At 48.9% G+C, this 23,256-nt stretch overlaps 1 protein-coding gene across 1 annotated transcript; it reads left to right on the forward strand.

The window, feature by feature from the left end:
* Positions 1-301: 301 nt before the first annotated feature.
* LOC148139994 (suppressor APC domain-containing protein 2-like) lies at positions 302-22,232 on the forward strand. Its single transcript, XM_087979143.1, has 5 exons — positions 302-1,302; positions 10,248-10,394; positions 12,946-13,047; positions 14,617-14,742; positions 20,670-22,232. The coding sequence occupies exons 1-5, from the start codon at positions 1,225-1,227 to the stop codon at positions 20,796-20,798; spliced, it is 582 nt and encodes a 193-aa protein (XP_087835269.1). The 5' UTR covers positions 302-1,224; the 3' UTR covers positions 20,799-22,232.
* Positions 22,233-23,256: the final 1,024 nt, after the last annotated feature.

The raw sequence follows: 23,256 nt of genomic DNA on the forward strand, positions 1-23,256 counted from the left end.
GCTGGTACAATTGCAACATTTAAGAGGCATCTGGATGGGTATATGAGTAGGAAGGGTTTGGAGGGATATGGGCCGGGTGCTGGCAGGTGGGACTATATTGGGTCAGCATGGACTGAAGGGTCTGTTTCCATGCTGTACATCTCTATGACTGTATAACACACCCACAGGAGAATGAAAGGCAGTCAGGAAAGGGTTAAGGAGTGTTGGAGTGCTCGGATTGGCGGGGGCCCGGGGCTCTGCTGTAGTCAGCAGTGTGTTGCCAGTGGGAGGGAGGGAGTGCTGGATGCTGCCTGCTGTTCAGGCCTGGGTTAAATCCGGAGTTCAGTTTGCTTTTAATCTCCCTGAGCCGGGGGGATAGGGAGGGCAGTCTCCTCTGCAGGCAGACAGTAACTCTTCCCCTTCTCATCGTGCCTCAGCCCTTTGGCATTCCACTCAGTCAGAGCCGAGTGGCAGTGCTCCAGCTTGGGTCTGTGTGTGTGTGTGTGTGTGTGTGTGTCTGTCTCTGAGTGTGTGTGTGTGTGTGAGTGCCTGTCTGAGTGTGCATGTGTATCTCTGAGTGTTTGTAATTTTCTGTCTCTGAATGTGCCTGTGTGCGTGTCTCTGAGTGTGTCAGTTTCTGACTACTGTGTCTGTGTCTGTCAGTCTCCGTCTGTGTGTCTGTCAGTCCCTGTCTGAGTGTGTGTCTGTCTGTGTCTCAGTCTCTGCCTCTGAGTGTGTGCGTGTGTCTGTCTGTCTCTGATTGCGTGTGTGTTTGTGTTTGTCTCTGAATGTGTCTGTGTACGTGTGTCTCTGAGTGTGTTAGTTTCTATGCGTGTCTGTGTCTGTCAGTCTCTGTCTGAGTGTGTGTCTGTCTGTGTCTCAGTCTCTGTCTCTGTCTCTGATTGTGTGTGTATGTGTCTGTCTCTGATTGTGTGTTTGTATTTGTCTATCTCTGAATGTGTCTGTGTGTGTCTCTGAGTGTGTCAGTTTCTATGTGTCTGTGTCTGTCAGTCTCTGTCTGAGTGTGTGTCTGTGTCTCTGTCTCTGATTGTGTGTGTCTCTGTCTGTCTCTGATTGTGTGTGTCTGTCTGTGAGTGTGTGTGAGAGGGCCAGAGGAGGTGGTGAGACCAAGGTATTGGAGGGAGGGGTGACTGAGGGGGAGGAGTGAAGGGGGGAGGGGGTCAAACCCTGTAGCTTCTCCCCCTTCAAAGCCCACCTTCTCTACCCTCTCCCCTCCCCATCCCTATGCCTTTGCCGCCTGGCTACACCCTGGTCGTCATCCCCTTGCCCAGTCGCCTGGAAGCAACTGCTTTCTTCCTGTGGGTAAGTGCAATCTTCTTCATCCGCCTCACAGTCTGCACAGAGAGAGAGTGAGAGTGAGAGAGGAAAGTGCTGGAGAAATTCAGGGGCCTGTGCAGGGAGAGAGTTAGCGTTTTCATTTCCAGCCTGACTCCCTTTTAGAACTGGAAGGGGACGGGAAAATTCCGTCTTTATTTAGTTTTGCATTTGACAGAGGGAGAGGCCCAGTGCAAAAGGGAGTGTACATGGTGGAGGAAAAGGAGTGCAGGTTTAATAATAAACGGTGCAAGTTCAGGTGAGAGAGAGAGAGAGATATCTCCTTTTGGAGAGCAAACCTCGCTTCCCTTTCCTGCTTTGATGTGTTTTTGTTTAATTCTCTGCTGCCTCCTCCCACTAACAAGGCGATCGGTGCTTCTCAAAGATGAAACGTGCTTTCTTTAAAAACAATAAGACCAACTTGTTTAAGCAGGTTAAGACTCACCTCTGGAGCAGGCTGGACTTGAACCCAGCTTCACCTCGCTCAGAGGGGAGGGACACTACCACTACACACACAGCTCCCCCTCCCCTGGCTATACTCCACAAGTCATTAGCTGATCATTTCGAGAGCCCACCGTCTGGGGACCTTTCTCTGGCTCTGAAAGTATCTGTTGACCCTGCAGGAATGTGAAAGCATCTGTGACACAGCTGGGGGCTCTGCTCTCTCAGAATCCCGGGAACAGTCTGAGGAATCATTCTGTTTTCAGAGGATCCTGAAACTAAGACCCCCTCCACACTCAAGGCACTTTTTAAAGCGAGTTGGGGGAGAGGGGAGGGGCAGCATTGTGTTAAAGTCAGAGCTGAGTTCCGAAGTGATACTGGGAAACGCTTTACAATCTAGAGCAGTTCACCACAAGAAAACAACTTCTGAGACTAAGATTTTGCAGATAAGTCAGTTGCGTTGATTTATTTATTGTCAAGCGTGTCTTGTTATAAGACACGGAGGAAAGTGTTGCTTAGTGTCTGGCGCCATCTTAAACCACAGAGAAAACAAACCAAAACATAGAATACAAAGGCAGCAAATTGAAGGAATACCGTGTCCAACTTGACAGTCCTGCTTTTTAAAGTCATAGGTCATGGGCTTGGTGGCCTGGCACAGGTCCCCTTCACCACGCCATTGACCCTTTGATGCCATCTAGCTTTCACCGATGCCCTTACCACGATGAGTCATAGAGATATGCAGCATGGAAACAGACCCTTCGGCCCAACTCGTCCATGCAGACCAGATATCCCAACCCAATCTAGTCCCACCTGCCAGCACCCGGCCCACATCCCTCCAAACCCTTCCTATTCATATACTCATCCAAATGCCTCTTAAGTGTTATAATTGTACCAGTCTCCACCACTTCCTCTGGCAGCTCATTCCATACACATACCACCCTCTGTGTGAAAAAGTTGCCCCTTAGGTCTCTTTTATATCTTTCCCCGTCATCCTAAACCTATGCCCTCTAGTTCTGGACTCCACCACCCCAGGGAAAAGACTTTGTCTATTTATCCAATCCATGTCCCCCATGATTTTATAAACCTCTATAAGGTCACCCCTCAGCCTCTGATGCTCTAGGGAAAACAGCCCCAGCCTATTCAACCTCTCCCTCGAGCTCAGATTCTCCAACCCTGGCAACATCCTTGTAAATCTTTTCTGAACCCTTTCAAGTTTCACAACATCTTTTTGTTAGGAAGGAGACCAGAATTGCATGCAATATTCCAACAGTAGTCTAACCAATGTCCTGTACAGCCGCAACATGACCTCCCAACTCCTGTACTCAATACTCTGACCAATAAAGGAAAGCATACCAAACGCCTTCTTCACTATCCTATCTACGTGCGACTCCACTTTCAAGGAGCTATGAACCTGCACTCCAAGGTCTCTTTGTTCAGCAATACTCCCTAGGTCCTTACCATTAAGTGAAAAAGTCCTGCTAAGATTTGCTTTCCCAAAATGCAGCACCTCGCACTTATCTGAATTAAACTCCATCTGCCACTTCTCAGCCCATTGGCCCATCTGGTCCAGATCCTGTTGTAATCTGAGGTAACCCGCTTCGCTGTCCACTCCACCTCCAATTTTGGTGTCATCTGCAAACTTATTATACTATACCTCTTAAGCTCACATCCAAATCTTCTATATAAATGACAAAAAGTAGAGGACCCAGCACTGAACCTTGTGGCACTCCACTGGTCACAGGCCTCCGGTCTGACAAACCACCCTCCACCACCACCCTCTGTCTTCTATCTTTGAGCCAGTTCTGTATCCAAATGGTGAGGATTCTGGGTAATCCAAGATGGAGGACGGGAAACATTTCTGGCTGTAAGAGCTGCTCCTTTTTTTGAGGTAGTTAGGTGTTGGAGGTGATTTTCTTAAATTCCAGGAGCAGCAATTACTGTTTTATATGCTGTTACATTGTTTTGGAACTTTGGAAAAAAAAAGTCAAAACGACAGCAGATTAAAAGGGAGAAGAGCAGACAAAGGAAGCACATGGTGGGGGACAGTGCAGGAGAGAGAGAGAAAAAACCTGCACAGTTACCGCCTTTGCTGTTTGAATTCGTGTATGGCTGGACATCGGAGTGCATCTGGGAAAATTAACAAACAGTGAAATTCACAACTAATCTTGGAGGAACTGTTGGGCGAAGTTCACAACACAGAATCAGATAAGCTAATTGTTGTTTTAAGTCTGTCCAAGAGAAAGGCTGCAGTAGTGAGTATAGTGGATTCTTTCTTGATTATATGTTTTTGGAGATGAGTCTCTTGATTAAACTTAAAATATAAGCCATAGCTATTAATTTAACCTGGGGCAGTGTTTGTAGAGGAATAAGATGGTGTTATTTTCTGGGTCTGTAGATGAAGGAGCAAAAATGGCCTTTGCAGTGACACGTACTTCTTGTCAGATGTGGGAGTTTAATGAGAGTTTAAGGGTTACTGCGGATTATATCTGCCATAAATGCTGTTGGATGTGAATCTTATCAGATTGAGTGGATCGGTTGGAGAGACAGATAGAAGCGATGAGGAATTTGCAACAGCAACAGTATGTGATGGATGGCAGTTAAAGGAAGGGGGGCAAGTCTCAGATACAGTCACATAGATGGGTTAACTCCAGGAAGGGTGAGAGAGGTCGGCACCTAGTGCAGGAGTCTTTTGTGGATATACCCGTTTCAAACAGGTGTGCTGTTTTGGAAAATGTCGGGGGTGATGCAGGGGAACATATCACGAACAGCCAAGTTTCTGGTATTGAGACTGGCTCTAATGCAACGAGGGGTACGTCGGCTTCCAAGAGATCAATTGTGTTAGGAGATTCTGTAGTCCGAGGTACAGACAGATGTTTCTGTGGCCAGCAGAGAAAAAGCAGAATGGTGTGTTGTTTCCCTGGTACCAGGATCATGGATGTCTCAGAGAGGGTGCAGAATGTTCTCACGGGGGAGAGGGGCCAGCAGGAGGTCATTGTCCACATTAGAACCAACGACATTGGAAGGGAAAAGGTTGAGACTCTGAAGGGAGGTTACAGAGAGTTAAATAGAAATTTAAAAAGGAGGTCCTCAAGAATAGTAATATCTGGATTACTCCCAGTGCTACGAGCTAGTGAGGGCAGGAATAGGAGGATAGAGCAGATGAATGCATGGCTGAGGAGCTGGTGTATGGGAGAAGGATTCACATTTTTGGATCATTGGAATCTCTTTTGGGGTAGAAGTGACCTGGACAAGAAGGACGGATTGCACCTAAATTGGAAGGGGACTAATATACTGGCAGGGAAATTTGCTAGAACTGCTCGGGAGGATTTAAACCAGTAAGGTGGGGGGGGCGGTGGGACCCAGGGAGATAGTGAGGAAAGAGATCGATCTGAGACTGGTACAGCTGAGAACAGAAGTGAGTCAAACAGCCAGAAACATGGCTCAGGGATGGGCAGGACTGGCAGCTAAATGTTTCAGGATACAAATGCTACAGGAAGGATAGAAAAGGAGTCAAGAGAGGAGGGGCAGTGGCATTTTTGATAAGGGATAGCATTACAGCTGTGCTGAAGGAGGATAGTCCCGGAAATACATCCAAGAATTATTTGGGTGGAACTGAGAAATAAGAAAGGGATGATCACCTTATTGGGATTGTATTATAGACCCCCCCCCCCAATAGTCAGAGGAAAATTGAGAAACAAACTTGTAAGGAGATCTCAGCTATCTGTAAGAATAATAGGGTAGTTATGGTAGGGGATTTTAACTTTCCAAACATCGACAAGGACTGCCAGAGTGTTAAAGGTTTAGATGGAGAGGAATTTCTTAAGTGTGCACAAGACAATTTTCTGATTCAGTATGTGGATGTACCTACTAGAGAAGGTGCAAAACTTGACCTACTCTTGGGAAATAAGGGGGAGCACTTTGGGGCCAGTGACCATAATTCCATTCATTTTAAAATAGTGATGGAAAAGGATAGACCAGATCTAAAAGTTGAAGTTCTAAATTGGAGAAAGGCCAATTTTGACGGTATTAGGCAAGAACTTTCGAAAGCTGATTGGGGGCAGATGTTCACAGGTAAAGGGACGGCTGGAAAATGGGAAGCCTTCAGAAATGGGATAACGAGAATCCAGAGAATGATTTGGATGTGAGTATAAGAGGTTAGTAAGTTTGCAGTTGACACCAAAATTGGAGGTGTAGTGGACAGCGAAGAGGGTTACCTCAGATTACAACAGGATCTGGACCAGATGGGCCAATGGGCTGAGAAGTGGCAGATGGAGTTTAATTCAGATAAATGCAAGGTGCTGCATTTTGGGAAAGCAAATCTTCACAGGACTTATACACTTAATGGTAAGGTCCTAGGGAGTGTTGCTGAACAAAGAGACCTTGGAGTGCAGGTTCATAGTTCCTTGAAAGTGGAGTCGCAGGTAGATAGGATAGTGAAGGAGGCATTTGGTATAAGATTATTTACAGTGTGGAAACAGGCCCTTCGGCCCAACAAGTCCATACCGACCTGCCGTAGCGCAACCCACCCAGACCCATTCCCCTACGTTTACCCCAGCATCTAACACTACGGGCAATTTAGCATGGCTAATTCACTTAATCTGCACATTTTTGGACCATGGGAGGAAACCGGAGCACCCGGAGGAAACCCACACAGAAACGGGGAGAATGTGCAAACTCCACACAGTCAGTCGCCTGAGGCGGGAATTGAACCCAGGTGTCTGGCGCTGTGAGGCAGCAGTGCTAACCACTGTGGGTCAGAGTATTGAGTACAGGAGTTGGGAGGTCAGGTTGCGGCTGTATAGGACATTGGTTAGGCCACTTGTGAAACTTGAAAGGGTTCAGAAAAGATTTACAAGGATGTTGCCAGGGTTGGAGGATCTGAGCTACAGGGAGAGGCTGAACAGGCTGGGGTTGTTTTCCCTGGAGTGTCGGAGGTTGAGGGGTGATTTTATAGAGGTTTATAAAATTATGAGGGGCATGGATAGGGTAAATAGACAAAGTCTTTTCCCTGGGGTCGGGGAGTCCAGAACTAGAGGCCATAGGTTTAGGGTGAGAGGGGAAAGATATAAAAGAGACCTAAGGGGCAACATTTTCACGCAGTGGGTGGTACGTGTATGAAATGAGCTGCCAGAGGATGTGGTGGAGGCTGGTACAATTGCAACATTTAAGAGGCATTTGGATGGTTATATGAGTAGGAAGGGTTTGGAGGGATGTGGGCCGGGTGCTGGCAGGTGGGACTAGATTGGGTTGGGATGTCTGGTCGGCGTGGACGGGTTGGACCGAACGGTCTGTTTCCATGCTGTACATCTGTATGGCTCTATGTCTGTTTGGCTAGTTCTCCCTGTATTCCATGAGATCTAACCTTGTTAACCAGTCTCCCATGGGAAACCTTGTCAAACGCCTTACTGAAGTCCATATAGATTACATCTATCGCTCTGTCCTCATCAATCCTCTATGTTACTTCTTCAAAAAGCTCAACCAAGTTTGTGAGACATGATTTCCCACGCACAAAGACATGTTGACTATCCCTAATCAGTCCTTGCCTTTCCAAATACATGTACATCCTGAACCTCAGGATTCCCTCCAACAACTTACCCACCACCAACGTCAGGCTCATTGGCCTATAGTTCCCTGGCTTGTCCTTATCACCCTTCTTAAACAGTGGCATCACGTTTGCCAACCTCCAGTGTTCTGGCATCTCACCTGTGACTATCGATGATATAATTATCTCAGCAAGAGGCCCAGCAATCACTTCTCTAGCTTCCCACAGGGTTCTAGGGTACACCTGATCAGGTCCTGGGGATTTATCCACCTTTGTGCGTTTCAAGACATCCAGCAATTCCTCCTGTGTAACCTGGACATTTTGCAAGATGTCACCATCTATTTCCCTACAGTCTATATCTTCCATGACCTTTTCCACATTAAACATTGATGCAAAATACTTGTTTAGTATCTCCTCCATCTCCTGCTGCTCCACACAAAGGCCACCTTGCTGTTCTTTGAGGGGCCCTATTCTCTCCCTAGTTACTCTTTTGTCCTTAATATATTTGTAAAAACCCTTTGGATTCTCCTTAACTCTATTTCCCAAAGCTATCTCATGTCCCGTTTTTGCCTCTCCTGATTTCCCTCTTAAGTATACTCCTACTGCCTTTATACTCTTCTAAGGATTCACTCGATCTATCCTGTCTATACTTTTCATAAGCTTCCTTCTTTTTCTTAACGAAATCCTCAATTTCTTTAGTCATCCAGCATGCCCTATACCTACCAGCCTTTCCTTTCCCCCTGACAGGAATATACTTTCTCTGGATTCTCGTAATCTAATTTCTGAAGACTTCCCATTTTCCAGCCGTCCCTTTACCTGCGAACATTTGCCCCCAATCAGCTTTCGAAAGTTCTTGCCTAATACCGTCAAAATTGGCCTTTTTCCAATTTAGAACTTCAACTTTTAGACCTGGTCTATCCTTTTCCATCACTATTTTAAAATGAATAGAATTATGGTCTCTGGCCTCAAAGTGCTCCCCCACTGACCCCTCAGTCACCTGCCCTGCTTTATTTCCCAAAAGTAAGGCAAGTTTTGCATCTTGTCTTGTCGGGACATCCCCTCACTGGATCTTGCCAACACGGATGCTGCCAGGTACCGACGCAGCCCGAACCCCCCTCCGATGCTGCTGTTATAAGTCAGTGCTGAGATGCAGGTCCTTGTCCCATAATTAAAAGCAGCGCAGGCGGGAGGGGGCAGAATGGCCTCCCCTGGTTCCATTAGTTGGAAATACATCCAACCTGTTAGCGCGGCCCACACCCCGCACACCACCTCCAACTGAACTCTCGGTCTGTCTGAGTGCAAGCCAGGCTCCCCTGACAAATAACCACTGCCAGAGTGAAATTTAATCTGGATTCACTTTTCTGTGGCCCCATTGTTTGGAGCGACTCTGCACCACATTCCGTCTGCTCCTTTGTAGTCAGCAATGTCAGTTCAAACAGGACATTGGGAGCACCACTTTGAAGATGATCCCATACCGGAGCTCCCGAACATCCCTGGGAAGGGGCACTCAAGCCCTCCAACCCCACCAGGCAAAGGGAGGTCGTTTGGGGAAATTTAATGGAACATTTAAAAGAATAAGGGTGTGGAGGGGAGGCGAGAGATTTAGGGAGTGAATTCCAGAGCTTGCTCTGACTGTCTGACACTGGGTAAATGAGATGGGCAATAGTTTCTCACCAACACTGTAGCTCAGGGGTTAGCACTGCTGCCTCCCAGCACCAGGGACCTGGGTTCGATCCCACCCTCAGTCGACTGTCTGTGTGGAGTTTGCACATTCTCCCCGTGTCTGCGTGGGTCAACCCCGGGTGCTCCGGTTTCTCCCACGGTCCAAAGGTGTTCAGCTCAGGGTGGATTGGCCATGGCCACCCTCACCCTCACCTCCTTCCACCTATCGTATTCCCAGCGCCCCTCCCCCCTACCCTTTATCTCAGACCGCTTGGCACACCAGCCTCATTCCTGAAGAAGGGTTTATGCCCGAAACATCGATTCTCCTGCTCCTCGGATACTGCCTGGCCTGCTGTGATTTCCAGCACCACATTTTTCAACATGGGAAATTGTCCCATGGTGTCCAGGGATGTGCAGGTTGGGTTGAATTGGTCATGGGAAATTGTCCAGTTGTGTCCATGGAAATGCAGGCTTGGAGGGTTAGCCATGGGAAATGCAGGATTATAGGTGTAGGGTGGGAAAGTTTCCCGAGTGTTGGTGTGGACTCTTTGGGCCAAATGACCTCTTTTTGCACTTTAAGGATTCCATGACAGTTTAAATTGCTTTGTTGGCCAAATCATGGGGCACTTAAAGGATTGGGGTTAGTTCTCACCCCACTTACACCAGTGCTCAAAGTTAATATTACGCCAACCTCCCAACTTCAAAGGGAGGTCATTTGGGGAAATTTAATGGAACATTTAAAAGAATAAGGGTGTTTCAACTCTGGGCTCCAGCATCTGCCGTCCTCACTTTCCCCAACTTTAACAACAAGAGGAACCTAAACCAGCCCCTGGGGCAGTTGTGAGAGGTAGATCTATCCCACTGATCTATCCCTGGGTAATTTGGGGAGGGGGGTGGGGGGGTCACCTCTGTTTTTTTGGGGGCAAAGCTGAGGATGCTTCTCCACTTGGAGCTTGGGAGGGGGCAAGCTGTCAGGGAGGGGAGGGGTGGGTTGAGGTAAGAAAGGTCTCTGTGGTGAGTTGTGGTGTGCCCACCAGACGTCAGTCATCATTGCTGTTGGCCACATAGACACACGGGCATCCCCAGTGATGCCCACATGACCTCATCTGGACTTGGCGGGCAGTGGGCAAATCACATCTGCTCTCTCTCTCTCTCTGACCAGCCACCCCTTCCTCCTCCTGCTCCCATTACCCAGGGGAACCAATGGGAGCTTACAATTCATGGAAGTGATCTGGTGATCTGTGTGATTCGGGAGAGAGTGCCACCTCACCATGCTTGTGTGTTTCAGCTGAAGCGTATGAAGGAGTTGGAGCAGCAGCGTGATGCCCTGTGGTATGGCCTGGGTATGGTGGAGCGGGCACGGGACTGGTACCACCAGGAAATCCACCAGGTCCAGCAGAGACTGAGGCACAGCAGCGAGAGCCCCGGAGAGAAAGTGAGCAGGGCGCTGCCAGCAGACGTTAGATCTGGTCCGTGCTTTCGGGCGGTTGGTGTCCCAGGGAGGAGGATGAGGTGTAGGAAAGTGGGGTGTCCTGTCCTAGAGAGGTACCCTGCCAATCATTAAATGCTAATCTACCAGCTCAACACCATTTTCCTGGCTGCCTGTCCCTAATTTCCTTGATGGTCTTTAATATCTAGAAATCTGTCTTAAGTATCATCGATGCTTGAGTTCTTAAGGCCCCCCGGGCTAGAGAATTCCTAAGGTTTTCCACCTTCTTCCTCCTCTCTGTTATAAAAGACCCATCTCTTATTCTGCAACTGTCACTCCCCTCCCACCCAGCATGGGGCTAATCACCTTCCTCCATCCAAACCCCCTGTCAAGCCCCTTAAGGATTTCGTGGATTTCAACGAGATCACCTCTTGTTCTTCTGAACCGTGGCCAGTTCAGGCCCAGAGTCCTCCAGGACAATCCCACCAACCCAGGGATCGGCCGGAGAACCCTTGTTGCGTTCCCTATCTGGATAGGTGACTGAGGGTAAAGAGACCAGAGATCCTGAGACAGTCCTGAGATGTGGGGCTGGGCCAGGCAAAGTGCAGTTGACAACCTCTACCACCAGGGGGACAAGGGTGTCATGGGCCCCCGTGCTGATGTGCTAACTCCTCCAGTGTTAGTTTAGGCCAATACTCTCTGGAATTTGGAAGAATGAGGCGAGATGAGGTACTCAAAACAATAAAAGGTGTGGATAAAATAGACGTGGAGCTTCCAGTTATGGGGCATTCTGGGACAGAGTTAAGGAGAAAGTACGTCTCCAAAAGTCTGTGGAATGTGCTACCCCAGAGTGTGTTGGATGCTGGGACAGCGAGTAAATGTAAAGAGGGGTTAGACAGGTTTTTAATTGGTAATGGGTTGGAGGGTTAGGGGGAGAAGGCAGGAGGAGCCATGATCGAATGACGGAGCAGACTCGATGAGCCGAATGGCCCAATTCTGCTCCTATTACATGAATTTATGAGTGGGTCCAAGTGCGGAACTCCCTTCCCTCTCCCCCGCCAACTCCCTGAAAACAGTGTTGTGGTTCTGTTCGCCGAGCTGGGAATTTGTGTTGCAGACATTTCATCTCCTGTCTAGGTGACATCCTCAGTGCTTGGGAGCCTCCTGTGAAGCGCTTCTGTGATGTTTCCTCCGGCATTTGTAGTGGCCTGTCTCTGCCGCTGTCAGTTCCAGCTGTCCGCTGCAGTGGCCGGTATATTGGGTCCAGGTCGAAGTGCTTATTGATTGAATCTGTGGATGAGTGTCATGCCTCTAGGAACAGTGCCTATTGTACCTAGACTCCCATGGGCTGCGTTCCATCAAGAGAAAGTGGCCCAATAAACACCTGCATTGGCAGGAATGAGACCTCTCTCAGCTCCTCATTGAGTCTGATCTGACTCAGAACACCGTGACCTTGCATCAAGGGACCAGGCCACCGAAACATTCCTAGATGGACAAGGGGGAACCAAATCCCGTTGTCGTTAGCACCAATCTGAACCACAGCAGTTCTCCAGCCAACTTCTCACCCTCGCCCCCTTGTGGCAATGTACGTTTCTTTGTAAAATCTGCCCACATCAGTCTGGAGCTCCGCACCAAGATGGCAAATCACTGTTTATTTTTGTCCCTCACATAGTTGACCAGGAATCCTCCCCACCCCACCCCGCGTTGGAAGGACTTTACAGGTGGATACGGACCCTGTTTGGCCTCCTTTTGAATACACCCTTCCTCAGGGACCAAGTCCCACAGTGAGCCTGAAACCCAGGGCCTCCTGGTCCTGAACATCTCCACGCTGTGAAAGAACAAACGGTCGCACTGAGTGATGGAGCAGGTTCAAGAGGCCGTATCTCTTGTCTCTGCTTCAACTTGCTATCCGTTGGAGGAGCCAGAGGCTAAGGGGGAGATTGAACGTCTGAATAGCATTTGACTTCGGAGGGTTTGATGACATGAAGTGGGATTAAGAATGGCCATTGCTGGAGAAACTCAGCGAGTCTGACAGAGTTAGTCTCCCAAATCCACACACACACACACTTCTTTAGAAAAGACCCTTGGGTTCTGAAGGAGAGTCTTTAAACCTGAAATATTAACTCTCTCTCTTTCTCTCTCTCTCTCTCTCTCTCTCTTTGCTGATGCTGCCAGACCTGCTGAGTTTCTTCAGCACTGCCTGCATTTTTTATTTTGGATTTCCTGTAGTGTTTTATTCGGGTTTTCCAGAGGATGTTGAGGGGAACCGGGCAGGCACTGTCAGGAAGCCTCATAGCCTTTTTAGATGAGCACTTGAAATGTGATAGCAATCTAGGCTATGGGACCTAAAGTGTGGCATAGATCTAAACTTGGGCCGAAGGGTAACCGCTGTCTGGTATGACTCTATAAAAGGCATTTTGGGTGAGGTATGTGGGGAAAGATTCCTTGTGGGCACCTTCAGGAAGCAGAGAGAGAATTGGGAGTTGAGAGGTGGATTCGCTTGTCAGAGTATTCATTTTCTTTCTGTCTCTCCCTCCTGCCCTGTCCTTCTCTTTAGGAACAGGCCTCCACATCTCTCGTGAACCATCCATCCCTTCTTCAGGACAAGATCCAGCACGTCAACTGCTGCCTCAGTGACTTCATCTCTAGCGCAGACAGGGTCAGTGCCTCGCTATCGGTTCTGTTACTCCTTACTTAACACGGGGAAAACTGAAAGCTTTGCACACCCAGAACACTTTCACCATCTCTGCCATACCTTCAAAGTATCACATCCTGTAGAATTGTGGGAACTGTACTGAACGGAAAGGAAAGGATATACAGGCGGTTTTGCGATAATGTGGTAGTAACATTCTCATGCAATCCCGTGTTATAAGAAAACTGCAGAATAACAGCACCAAACTAACAGGGTCAGAATCGTGTTATAACCAATGCATGCTTTAAAATTTTGTGCTATAGAAACAGTGTCCCCAATTCAACAATTGCGTTGCAGCGAATTTGTGTCAACAAACTGTGTGTTACGTTGTAATAATGATGAATTGTTATTGTAAGGCTGGCAGAGGCAGGGATAATGATGGGCCAGGACACTGGGAAAGACTCCGTTGTTCTCTCCAAGATAATCCAGTGGGATCTTTTCGGGAGTTCAGTATAAAACCCCCTCCAGACGATAGCTGTTCTGTAGGTGCTGCACTCCCTCTGACTCATGGAGTCATAGAGATGTACAGCACGGAAACAGGCCCTTCGGTCCAACCCGTCCATGCCTACCAGATAACCTAAATTAATGTTGCCCCATGTGCCAGCACTTGGCCTATCTCCCTCTAATCCCTTCCTATTCACATAATCATCCAGGTGCCTTTTAAATGTTGCAATTGTACCAGCCTTCTCCTCTCACTTACCTGGATGTGAATAGGAAGGGTTTAGAGGGAGCTGAAAAATGTGTTGCTGGAAAAGTGCAGCAGGTCAGGCAGCATCCAAGGAGCAGGAGAATCGACGTTTCGGGCATAAGCCCTTCTTCAGGAATCCTGCTCCTTGGATGCTGCCTGACCTGCTGCACTTTTCCAGCAACACATTTTTCAGCTCTGACCTCCAGCATCTGCAGTCCTCACCTTCTCTCAGGGTTTAGAGGGATATGGGCCAAGTGCTGGTAAATGGGACTAGATTACGTTTGGGTATCTGGTTGGCATGGACATGCTGGACAGAAGGGTTTGTTTCTGTGCCGATTCTGTGGATCTAAAAGGCTGTTAGATACAGTTCTTAGGGCAAATCGATCAAAGGGTTTGGGGGAGAAATTGGGAATGGGGGCTGAGTTGGATGGTCAGCCATGATCATATTGAATGGGGGAACAGGTTCGAAGGGCTGAATGGCCTCCTCCTGTTCCTGTTTCATTATAAAGATAAATATTTATTTTGTTTTTGATTAATTATGTTGGCCGGGTTTACTCAAAATTACTGATGCTCTTGTTAGATTCACAGTGAGGCATCTGCAGGGGCACATCTTGAACGCTTTGCCAACCGATGATAAAATCCACCGGGCAGGGAGGGGGTGGAGGCGAGAAATACGCCCCATGCCTCCTCCTTAAATCGAGCGGCCGTGCGCTCCGTTAAGTGAGAGTGGGGTAAAGCCCCGCACCTCCAACCGTTCCTGTGGTTAGAAGTGCAAACTGAGAACCGCAAGGCGGGGGGGGGGGGGGGGGGGTGTTCCTCGTCACCTGAACAGTCCTTGCTTGTTACAGATGTTTCTACCACACTGCCACACGGGACAGGCTGACCCAGAACCTCTGACCCCAAGAGCAAAAGTCAGGAGGTCCCAGCAACAGAACCTGGAGGTACTGAAACAGCACAACTACTGGCTGACCAAGGTAGGAAATACCTGTGTGGATTATTCACCACCAACATCCCTGAAGGGACTATCAGACTTGGAGGCTATCAGGCAGGAGGGACTCATGGACATTCCCCACTGACAAATGGCAATCTGAACAAGGCACCATCCAGCCCGATGTCAGCTGCATTGGTCCAATCCCAATGGTTGATTAATGCAACCAATAGGTGGCATTCGCTGGGGGTCGTTAGGCAACTCAGGAACAAAAAGGGGGACCATTCAGCCCCTCCAGCTTGTCCTGTTCATTCAATGAGATCTGAGCTTTACCCTCACTCCATCCGCCCACCTTGTCTTCCCTTCCATTAATAACCTTGGCCAGCAAAACTCAGATCAGTCTCAGATTTCAACTTGCTCATCGTCGACTCTGGGAGTTAGTTTGCTGCTTCTTTTCTGTGAAGGACACACTTCCTAACACACAAACAAGGAGCAAGAATAGGCCATTCGGCCCCTTGAACCTGCTCCTCATTCTATGAGGCGGCGATCTGGTTTTGCACATTCTCCTCCTCCTGAGGTAACCTGTCACTCCCTTACTTACTAAGAATCCACCTCCCACTGCTGTAAAAGTACTTTTGCTGATTATTGAGGGAGATTGTTTTGAAGACTCAATTCTGAGACAGAACATTTCTTCTCATATCTGTTTCATTTGAATGGCACCTTATTTTTAAACAGTGCACCGCCCCCCCTCTCCCGTTCTAGATTCTTTCACAAAAGGAAACCTCCTCTCCACAAGCACCTGGTTAAGACCTCTCAGAATCTACAATTCTTCACTCAAGTCTCCTCTCCCTCTTCAGCAAATACAGGCCCTGCTTACCTTCCCTGCTTACCATCCAAGCTTACCTTGTAAAACAAGCCATTCTGTAACCATCGATATAGACACAGCACAGAACAGGCCCTTTGGCCCACGATGTTGTGCCGAGGTTTAATCCTAATGTAAAATATAATAACTTCAACTACATACCCCTCAACTCACTGCAATCCATGTGCATGACCAGCAGTTGCTTAAATATCCCCAATGACTCTGCTTCCACCATCATCGCTGGCAACACATTCTATGCATTCACAACTCTCTGTGTAAAGAACCTACCTCTGACGTCTCCTTTATACCTTCCTCCTAATATCTTCAAACTATGACTCCTCGTACCAGTCAAGATATTCCACAGAATGAAACCAGCCAAACTCCCAGAGGCTGCTTCCTCGTTGGAAGGAGAGGTCAGCTGGTGAGTTTAAGATAAGGGTCACTAAGCCTCAAAGTGAAAGGTCAGGTTAGGAAGACGAGTCCTCAGTCTGGAAATTGAACCCTCCTGTTTTTGTCACTTTGCTTTGCAAACCAGCTGTCCGGCCAACCGAGCTACCAAATCTAACTTTACTTCCGGAAACTAATGCAACTGACACCACGTCCACCACCTTCGACTCCCTCCACCCCCCGATGCTCAGTAACAGCAGTGTGTACCATCTACAAGATACACTACAGAAACTCACCAAACATCCCCTCCCACCACCCTCCGACGCTCAGTAACAGCAGTGTGTACCATCTACAAGATACACTGCAGACACTCACCAAACATCCCCTCCCTCCACCCCCTGACGCTCAGTAACAGCAGTGTGTACCATCTACAAGATACACTGCAGAAACTTACCAAACATCCCCTCCCTCCACCCTCCGACGCTCAGTAACAGCAGTGTGTACCATCCACAAGATACCCTGCAGAGACTCCCCAAACATCCCCTTTCTCCACCCCCCGACGCTCAGTAACAGCAGTGTGTACCATCTACAAGGTACACTGCAGAAACTTACCAAACATCCCCTCCCTCCACCCTCCGACGCTCAGTAACAGCAGTGTGTACCATCTACAAGGTACCCTGTAGAAACTTACCAAACATCCCCTCCCTCCACCCTCCGACGCTCAGTAACAGCAGTGTGTACCATCTACAAGGTACCCTGCAGAAACTCCCCAAACATCCCCTCCCTCCACCCCCCGACGCTCAGTAACAGCAGTGTGTACCATCTACAAGACACACCGTGGAAAGATCCTCAGACAGCACCTTCCAAACTCACGGCCACTTCCATCCAGAAGGACAAGGGGCAGCAGATCCATGGGAACACCACCCCCTGCAAGTTCCCCTCCGAGCCCCTCCCCACCCTGACTTGGAAATATATCGGCCGTTCCTTCAGTGTGGCTGGGTCCCAATCCTGGAATGCCCTCCCTAAGGGACATTGTGGGTCTACCCACAGGCTAACGACTGTAATTGTTGAAGAAGGCAGCTCACCACCAACCCCTTGACGGACAATTAGGGCCAGGCGATGGGCACTGGCCCACCCAGTGATGCTGCAAACCTGCAAAGGAAGGAGAAATAACCTTTTAGTAACCCAGTGAAAGCCTTGGTAACATTCTGTGAAACTGCGCTGCATTCCTTCCAAGGTCAGTCTGCTATTTTGGAAGGTGTGGCTGCCAAAACCACACACAGTGCTCCAGATGTTGGCAAACATGGCCTTCTGTACAACTGCACGTATTCCACCATAAAGGCTAACATTCCACTCACCGCTCTGATTAGATTTTGTACTTGCCGACTCTAGGCTAGTCCCTGCAAATAAAACTCAGATCTCGCCTGTGTCACTGCAAAATACATAACCTTTTAGTTAAAGCAGCTTTAAAATCCATCTGTCTGCATTTTACCCATTTATTTAATCACTCTCCCCTTTATCCTTTTTGTTGTTGTTAACTCTATGGAGAGTCAGTCTGTGTTTCATCCACAAATTTGGATATCCCGGTGATCAGAACCTAAGAACCAGGAGCAGGAATTGGCCGCCTGGCCCCTCGAGCCTGCTCCAACATTCAATAAGATCAGGGCTGATCTTTTCATGGACTCAGCTCCACTTACCCTCTTGCTCACCACAACCCTTAATTCCTGTTCCAAAATCTATCTTTGCCATAAAAATATTCAACAAGATAGTCTCAACCACTTCCTTGGACAGGGAATCTCACAGATTCCCAACCCTCGGGTGATGAAGTTCCTCCTCAGCTCTGTCCGAAATCTGCTCCCCCTCATTTTGAGACTGCGCCCCCTAATTCTAGTTTCACCTGCCAGTGGAAACATTCTCCCTGCTTCTAGCTCATTCATTTCCTTCATAATTTTATATGTTTCTGTTAGATCCCCTCTCATTCTTCTGAATTCCAATCAATATAATCCCAGTCTGCTCAGTCTCTCCTCATAAACCAACCTCCTCAACTCTGGAATCAACCGAGTGACCCTCCTCTGCACCTCCTCCAGTGTCAATACATCCTTTCTCAAGTAAGGAGACCAAAACTGCACGCAGAGCTCCACGTATACTCTCATCAGCACCGTGTACAGCTGCAACATAACCTCCCTGCTTTTAAACTCCATCCCTCTCGCAATGATATTCCATTTGCCTTCCTAATTACCTGCTGCACCTGCAAACCAATTTTTTGTGATTCAGACACAAGGACACCCAGGTCCCCCTGTACAGTAGCATGCTGCAGTGTAACGCTGAGATTCATCCCCAAATCTGTCAGTTAGCATCATACTGACAAGCTGTGTCTCCTCTTCTCCTGCCTCCCCCTCAGAGTTTCAGTTGATGTGGTCTGGTGACTGACCCTCTGACCAAGCAGTGGAAGCAGATGCAAGACTTGCTCTTGAAAATGGGAATTTGAGATGTAGATGAAGATGAAAGAAAATGAAAAATTAGATACACACGAGGTGCCACATTGTGGAAAGGCAAATCAGGGCAGGACTTTCACACTTAATGGTAAGGTCCTAGGGTGTGTTACTGAACACAGAGACCTTGGAGTGCAGGTTCATAGCTCCTTGAAAGTGGAGTCGCAGGTAGATAGGATAGTGAAGAAGGTGTTTGGTATGCTTTCCTTTATTGGTCAGAGGATTGAGAACAGGAGTTGGGAGGTCATGATGCAGCTGGACAGGACATTGGTTAGGCCACTGTTGGAATATTGTGTGCAATTCTGGTCTCCCTGCCAAATGAAAGATGTTGTGAAACTTGAAAGGGTTCAGAAAAGATTTACAAGGATGTTGTCAGGGTTGGAGGATCTGAGCTACAGGGAGTGGCTGAACAGGCTGGGGCTGTTTTCCCTGGAGCGTCGGAGGCTGAGGGGTGACCTTATAGAGGTTTACAAAATCATGAGGGGCATGGATAGGGTAAATAGAACAAGTCTTTTCCCTGGGGTTGGGGAATCCAGAACTAGAGGGTATAGGTTTAGGGTGAGAGGGGAAAGATATAAAAGAGACCTGAGGGGCAACATTTTCACGCAGAGAGTGGTACGTGTATTGAATGGGCTGCCAGAGGAAGTGGTGGAGGCTGGTACAATTACAGCATTTAAGAAGCATCTGGATGGGTATATGAATAGGAAGGGTTTAGGGGGATATGGGCCAAATGCTGGCAAATGGGACTGGATTAATTTAGGATATCTGGTCAGCATGGATGGGTTGGAATAAATGGTCTGTTTCTGTTCTGTATGGGTTGGAGTGCCAAGCCCATATGTGTAGGGAATGGGATGGACTACCTGAGGAGCTGTCGATGGGCTGAATAGACTCTACCCTAACCCAGAAGCTCTGTACACACAGCAGTGGGATGACCCTCTGTGTTGTTGTTCCAGGTGTACCCTGATATGGAAACACAAGTAGGCCCCAATCTTGTGTCTTCCCCTGACTGGGCTCGTCTGCCGGATTCAGCACAACCATTCAAAATGAGGTTCCCCAACTGACCTGAACTTTTTTATTGATTCATGGGATGAGGACATTACTGGCTCAGCCAGAATTTATTGCACATCCCTAATTACCCAAAAGGCAGTTAAGAGGCAACCATGTCATTGTGGCTCTGGAGTAACATGTAGGCCAGACCAGGTAAGGACAGCAGTTTCCCTTCCTGATCCAGGTGGGTTTTTCCAGCAATGGATTCATGGTTATCATTAGACTCTTAATTCCAAATTTTTAATCAAATTCAAATTCCACCATCTGCCATGGCAGGATTTGAACCCAGGTCCTCAGAGTCTCTGGATTAGCAGCCTAGCAGTAATACCACTAGGCCATCACTTCCCCATGACCCAGGCTGCTTGAAAATATAGACCAGGTTTCTCTGCTCAACAAGAATGACTAATTATTACAAGTAACTAGATCTAGCCTTAAGAATTGGTTAAGCACAATCGGACTATAACACCGCAATACAACTCTAATCCCTTCTAAACTTCTCCTTACACACAGACATAACAGACGTAGATAGGGGTGGGGAAATTCACAAGGAGAAAACACTGACGAACTGGTTCAGTAGTCTTTGTTCACATGATGTGTTGAGATGGTTCCTGCTGATCGGGAGGTTTTTGTTCTTCATTTTTCTTTATCATTACAAATCAACTGGTTTGTAAGAGACACAGGGTGGCTGGTTCCCTGACAAGAAGTCCCTGATTTACCAATTAAAAGTCACAGGTCATAACAACAAGGCAAGATGAACTTCAGGTTTAAGATGGGTTTTGGGTGCAGAGAAGAGAGATAGCTCCAGAGCTTGTGGTGATCTGACCCCCGCTCTCTATCTTGTTCTCAGCCACCATAGCTCCCCACTTCCCTCAGCTACCAGTTACCTGTCAACCAATCACATGGCTGTGGCTGGGCAAAAGGGCTTTGTCATCAACAATTAGACCAATCAACACTTTTGTCCATTTGGATTCAGAACCCCTGGTCTTCTGTTAGTCCGCAGTCAATTCCATAACTGCTTGCTCAAGCAGCTGTGGGAACAATGCTTGCTGTCAGAGTACACTGACTGACTTTCCAAAATGTCAAGCAATTTATGTGCAGGGGTTCCTTCACCTTTCAGTCCACAACGTAACAATACACGACAGTAAAGAGGCACAGTCTTTACCGCTTGGGGTTTCTGACCCACAGGAGGTGTCCAGGAAAAGCCAGAGGATCACTCAGTTGGAACACGAGAAGGCAATTCTCATAAAGCAGCTACTGGACGATCAACTGGAAGGTTATAGCTACGCTGCCTGTGACAGCTCCACCTTCGTCTAAGCTGCCCGAGGCTTCGGTCAATAAGGTCACCACTACTGGGGGGCAGGGGGGTGTCAGGAGAGCCCTGGGCCTCCCCCACCCACCCCCCAGTTCTCCAGGCCGAATGTGGGGGAGCTGCACCATCGTCACTAAGGAATCAGAGGATGGCGACAACGCAGGAGGATAGGCAGCTGTGCCATTGCATTGGGGCTGGAGGTTAAAGGTAGAGGACTCGTGAGCCGGCTGGGAGAGGGGATTGGGAGAAACTGTTGGAGAACTAAAAGGCTCAGAGTTCAGGGGAAATGACAAGAGACAGAAACACGGCAGTGTGTGGGTGTGGAAGAGGCTGTGGTGGGGTGGTGGGGGGAGCAAATTGGAGGACAACGGGTTACTCGAAGAGGGAAATTATTGCACTGGGGGTGGGGGGGTGAGTGGAAAAGGGGGAAGGGAGAAAGGGCCAGCATGGGCACGATGGGTCAAATGGCCTCCTGCCTTAGGTAGCCATTCTCTGATTCAATGGGCAGCGATCCCAGAATATCTTCATCCAGTCCCCTCTCCTTCTCCTTATTCCCTGGGGATGAGGGAGGGTCCCAGTGGAGAGAGAGAGAGAGGTGGTGGTGGAGTGGGGACAAGGATGGCGTTGGCAGAGAGTTCCCAGTCACCCACCCTAATAAAATGGTGCCTGCAGACTCTGTAAGCCCCCACCCCCAACCAGACCCCCTCCCCCCTCTCGACCCTTTGCTTTTTGCTGTTGAATGCGCCTCCCCAGGTTGGGATAACTGGGCTGGCTCGGGTCACCCCGGGCTCAGTCAGAGGGGAGGGGTCATTCTCGGAAGGAATGAGATGCACAGGGAGGGAACCAGGCCCAGGCAAGCCACTATTACTGGAGAGGAGGGTCTGAGGGACGTGGGATGGGGAGGAAAGCAGGGTTTGTGAAAGTTTGTTTGGCCTGAGGAAGTTACACAGAGGGGGAAGATGGGAGGGGGGCAGGGATATGGAAGGTGACAAGCTCTCACTGACTATTCCACAACTTCATAGACAATTTGCTCACAGGCATCCACCCCTGGGGGAACATCCCACTCACCGTCACCAAAAACAGACACCGGGAATTGGAGGGAGAGCTACCTCCCCACATTCACACAATCACTGAGCCTCACTTCAGCTCACGGTATCGGCCCCTACTCCCAGGCCAGCAGTTCCAGAAAGCATGGCCGTCCGTGAATAACACAGGAGCCACACATTGCTAAACACACTCTCACACACATTCAAATACATATACACACTTTCTCACGCACATGCACACTTTCTCTCTCATATATACACACACACACACACACGCAGTGAGCATTGGAGGAGACCTCAGCAGGATATCAGGAGAGCTCGGCTGTCATACTGCCTGGTGAGCACAGCCCTCAGTCTGACACTTCAATAAAAAGCTTCACTTTTCCACCCCCACGTGGTCTGATTGCGGTCTTCTTTCTGAGTGATGTTGTTGGGGACGGAGGGGTTGGCCGAAGAGTGGGGGGGTAGAATCTAACTCACGAGTGTGTCATGGATGTGTGTGTCTCTGGCTGGGCCCAGCATTTATTACCACCCCTTGAGAAGGTGGGGGTGAGCTGCATTTACTGACCTGCCCCTAGTTGCCCCCCCCTTGAGGTGGGGGTGAGCTGCATTTACTGCCCCTGTCCCTAGTTGCCCCCCCTTGAGAAGGTGGGGGTGAGCTGCCTTCTTGAACCGCTGCAGTCCATGTGCTGTGGGTAGACCCACAATGTCCCTTAGGGAGGGAATTCCAGGATTGGGACCCAGCCACACTGAAGGAACGGCCGATATATTTCCAAGTCGGGATGGGGAGGGGCTCGGAGGGGAACTTGCAGGGGGTGGTGTTCCCATGGATCTGCTGCCCCTTGTCCTTCTAGATGGAAGTGGCTGTGGGGTTGGAAAGTGCTGCCTGAGGGTCTTTGGTGAGTTTCTGCAGGGTATCTTGTAGATGGTACACACTGCTGTTACTGAGCGTCGGGGGGTGGAGGGAGGGGATGTTTGGTGAGTTTCTGCAGGGTATCTTGTAGATGGTACACACTGCTGCTACTGAGCATCGGGGATGGAGGGAGGGGATCTTTGGTGAGTTTCTGCAGAGTACCTTGTAGATGGTACACACTGCTGTTACTGAGCGTCGGGGGGTGGAGGGAAGGGATGTTTGGGGAGTTTCTGCAGGGTATCTTGTAGATGGTACACACTGCTGCTACTGAGCATTGGGGTTGGAGGGAGGGGCTATTAAAGATGGGGGTGAACAGGATGCTATCAAGTGGGAACTCACACAGCGACTGTGTCGACCTGGCTTTCAACAACGTCAACCATCTTCCTCTCAGCCCGGTATGATCCCCAACCCAACCCGATTCCTGACTCCAGCTTGACCAGGACTCCTTGATGTCAAGGGCCCTCACCTCACCTCTGATTTCAGCTCCTTGGTCCATGGGGCGGA

The sequence above is a fragment of the Chiloscyllium plagiosum genome, unplaced genomic scaffold (assembly GCF_037043375.1).
Source record: "Chiloscyllium plagiosum isolate Xiang-an unplaced genomic scaffold, Cpla_swu_hap1 HiC_scaffold_35, whole genome shotgun sequence".
In the NCBI taxonomy this organism is placed as follows: domain Eukaryota; kingdom Metazoa; phylum Chordata; class Chondrichthyes; order Orectolobiformes; family Hemiscylliidae; genus Chiloscyllium; species Chiloscyllium plagiosum.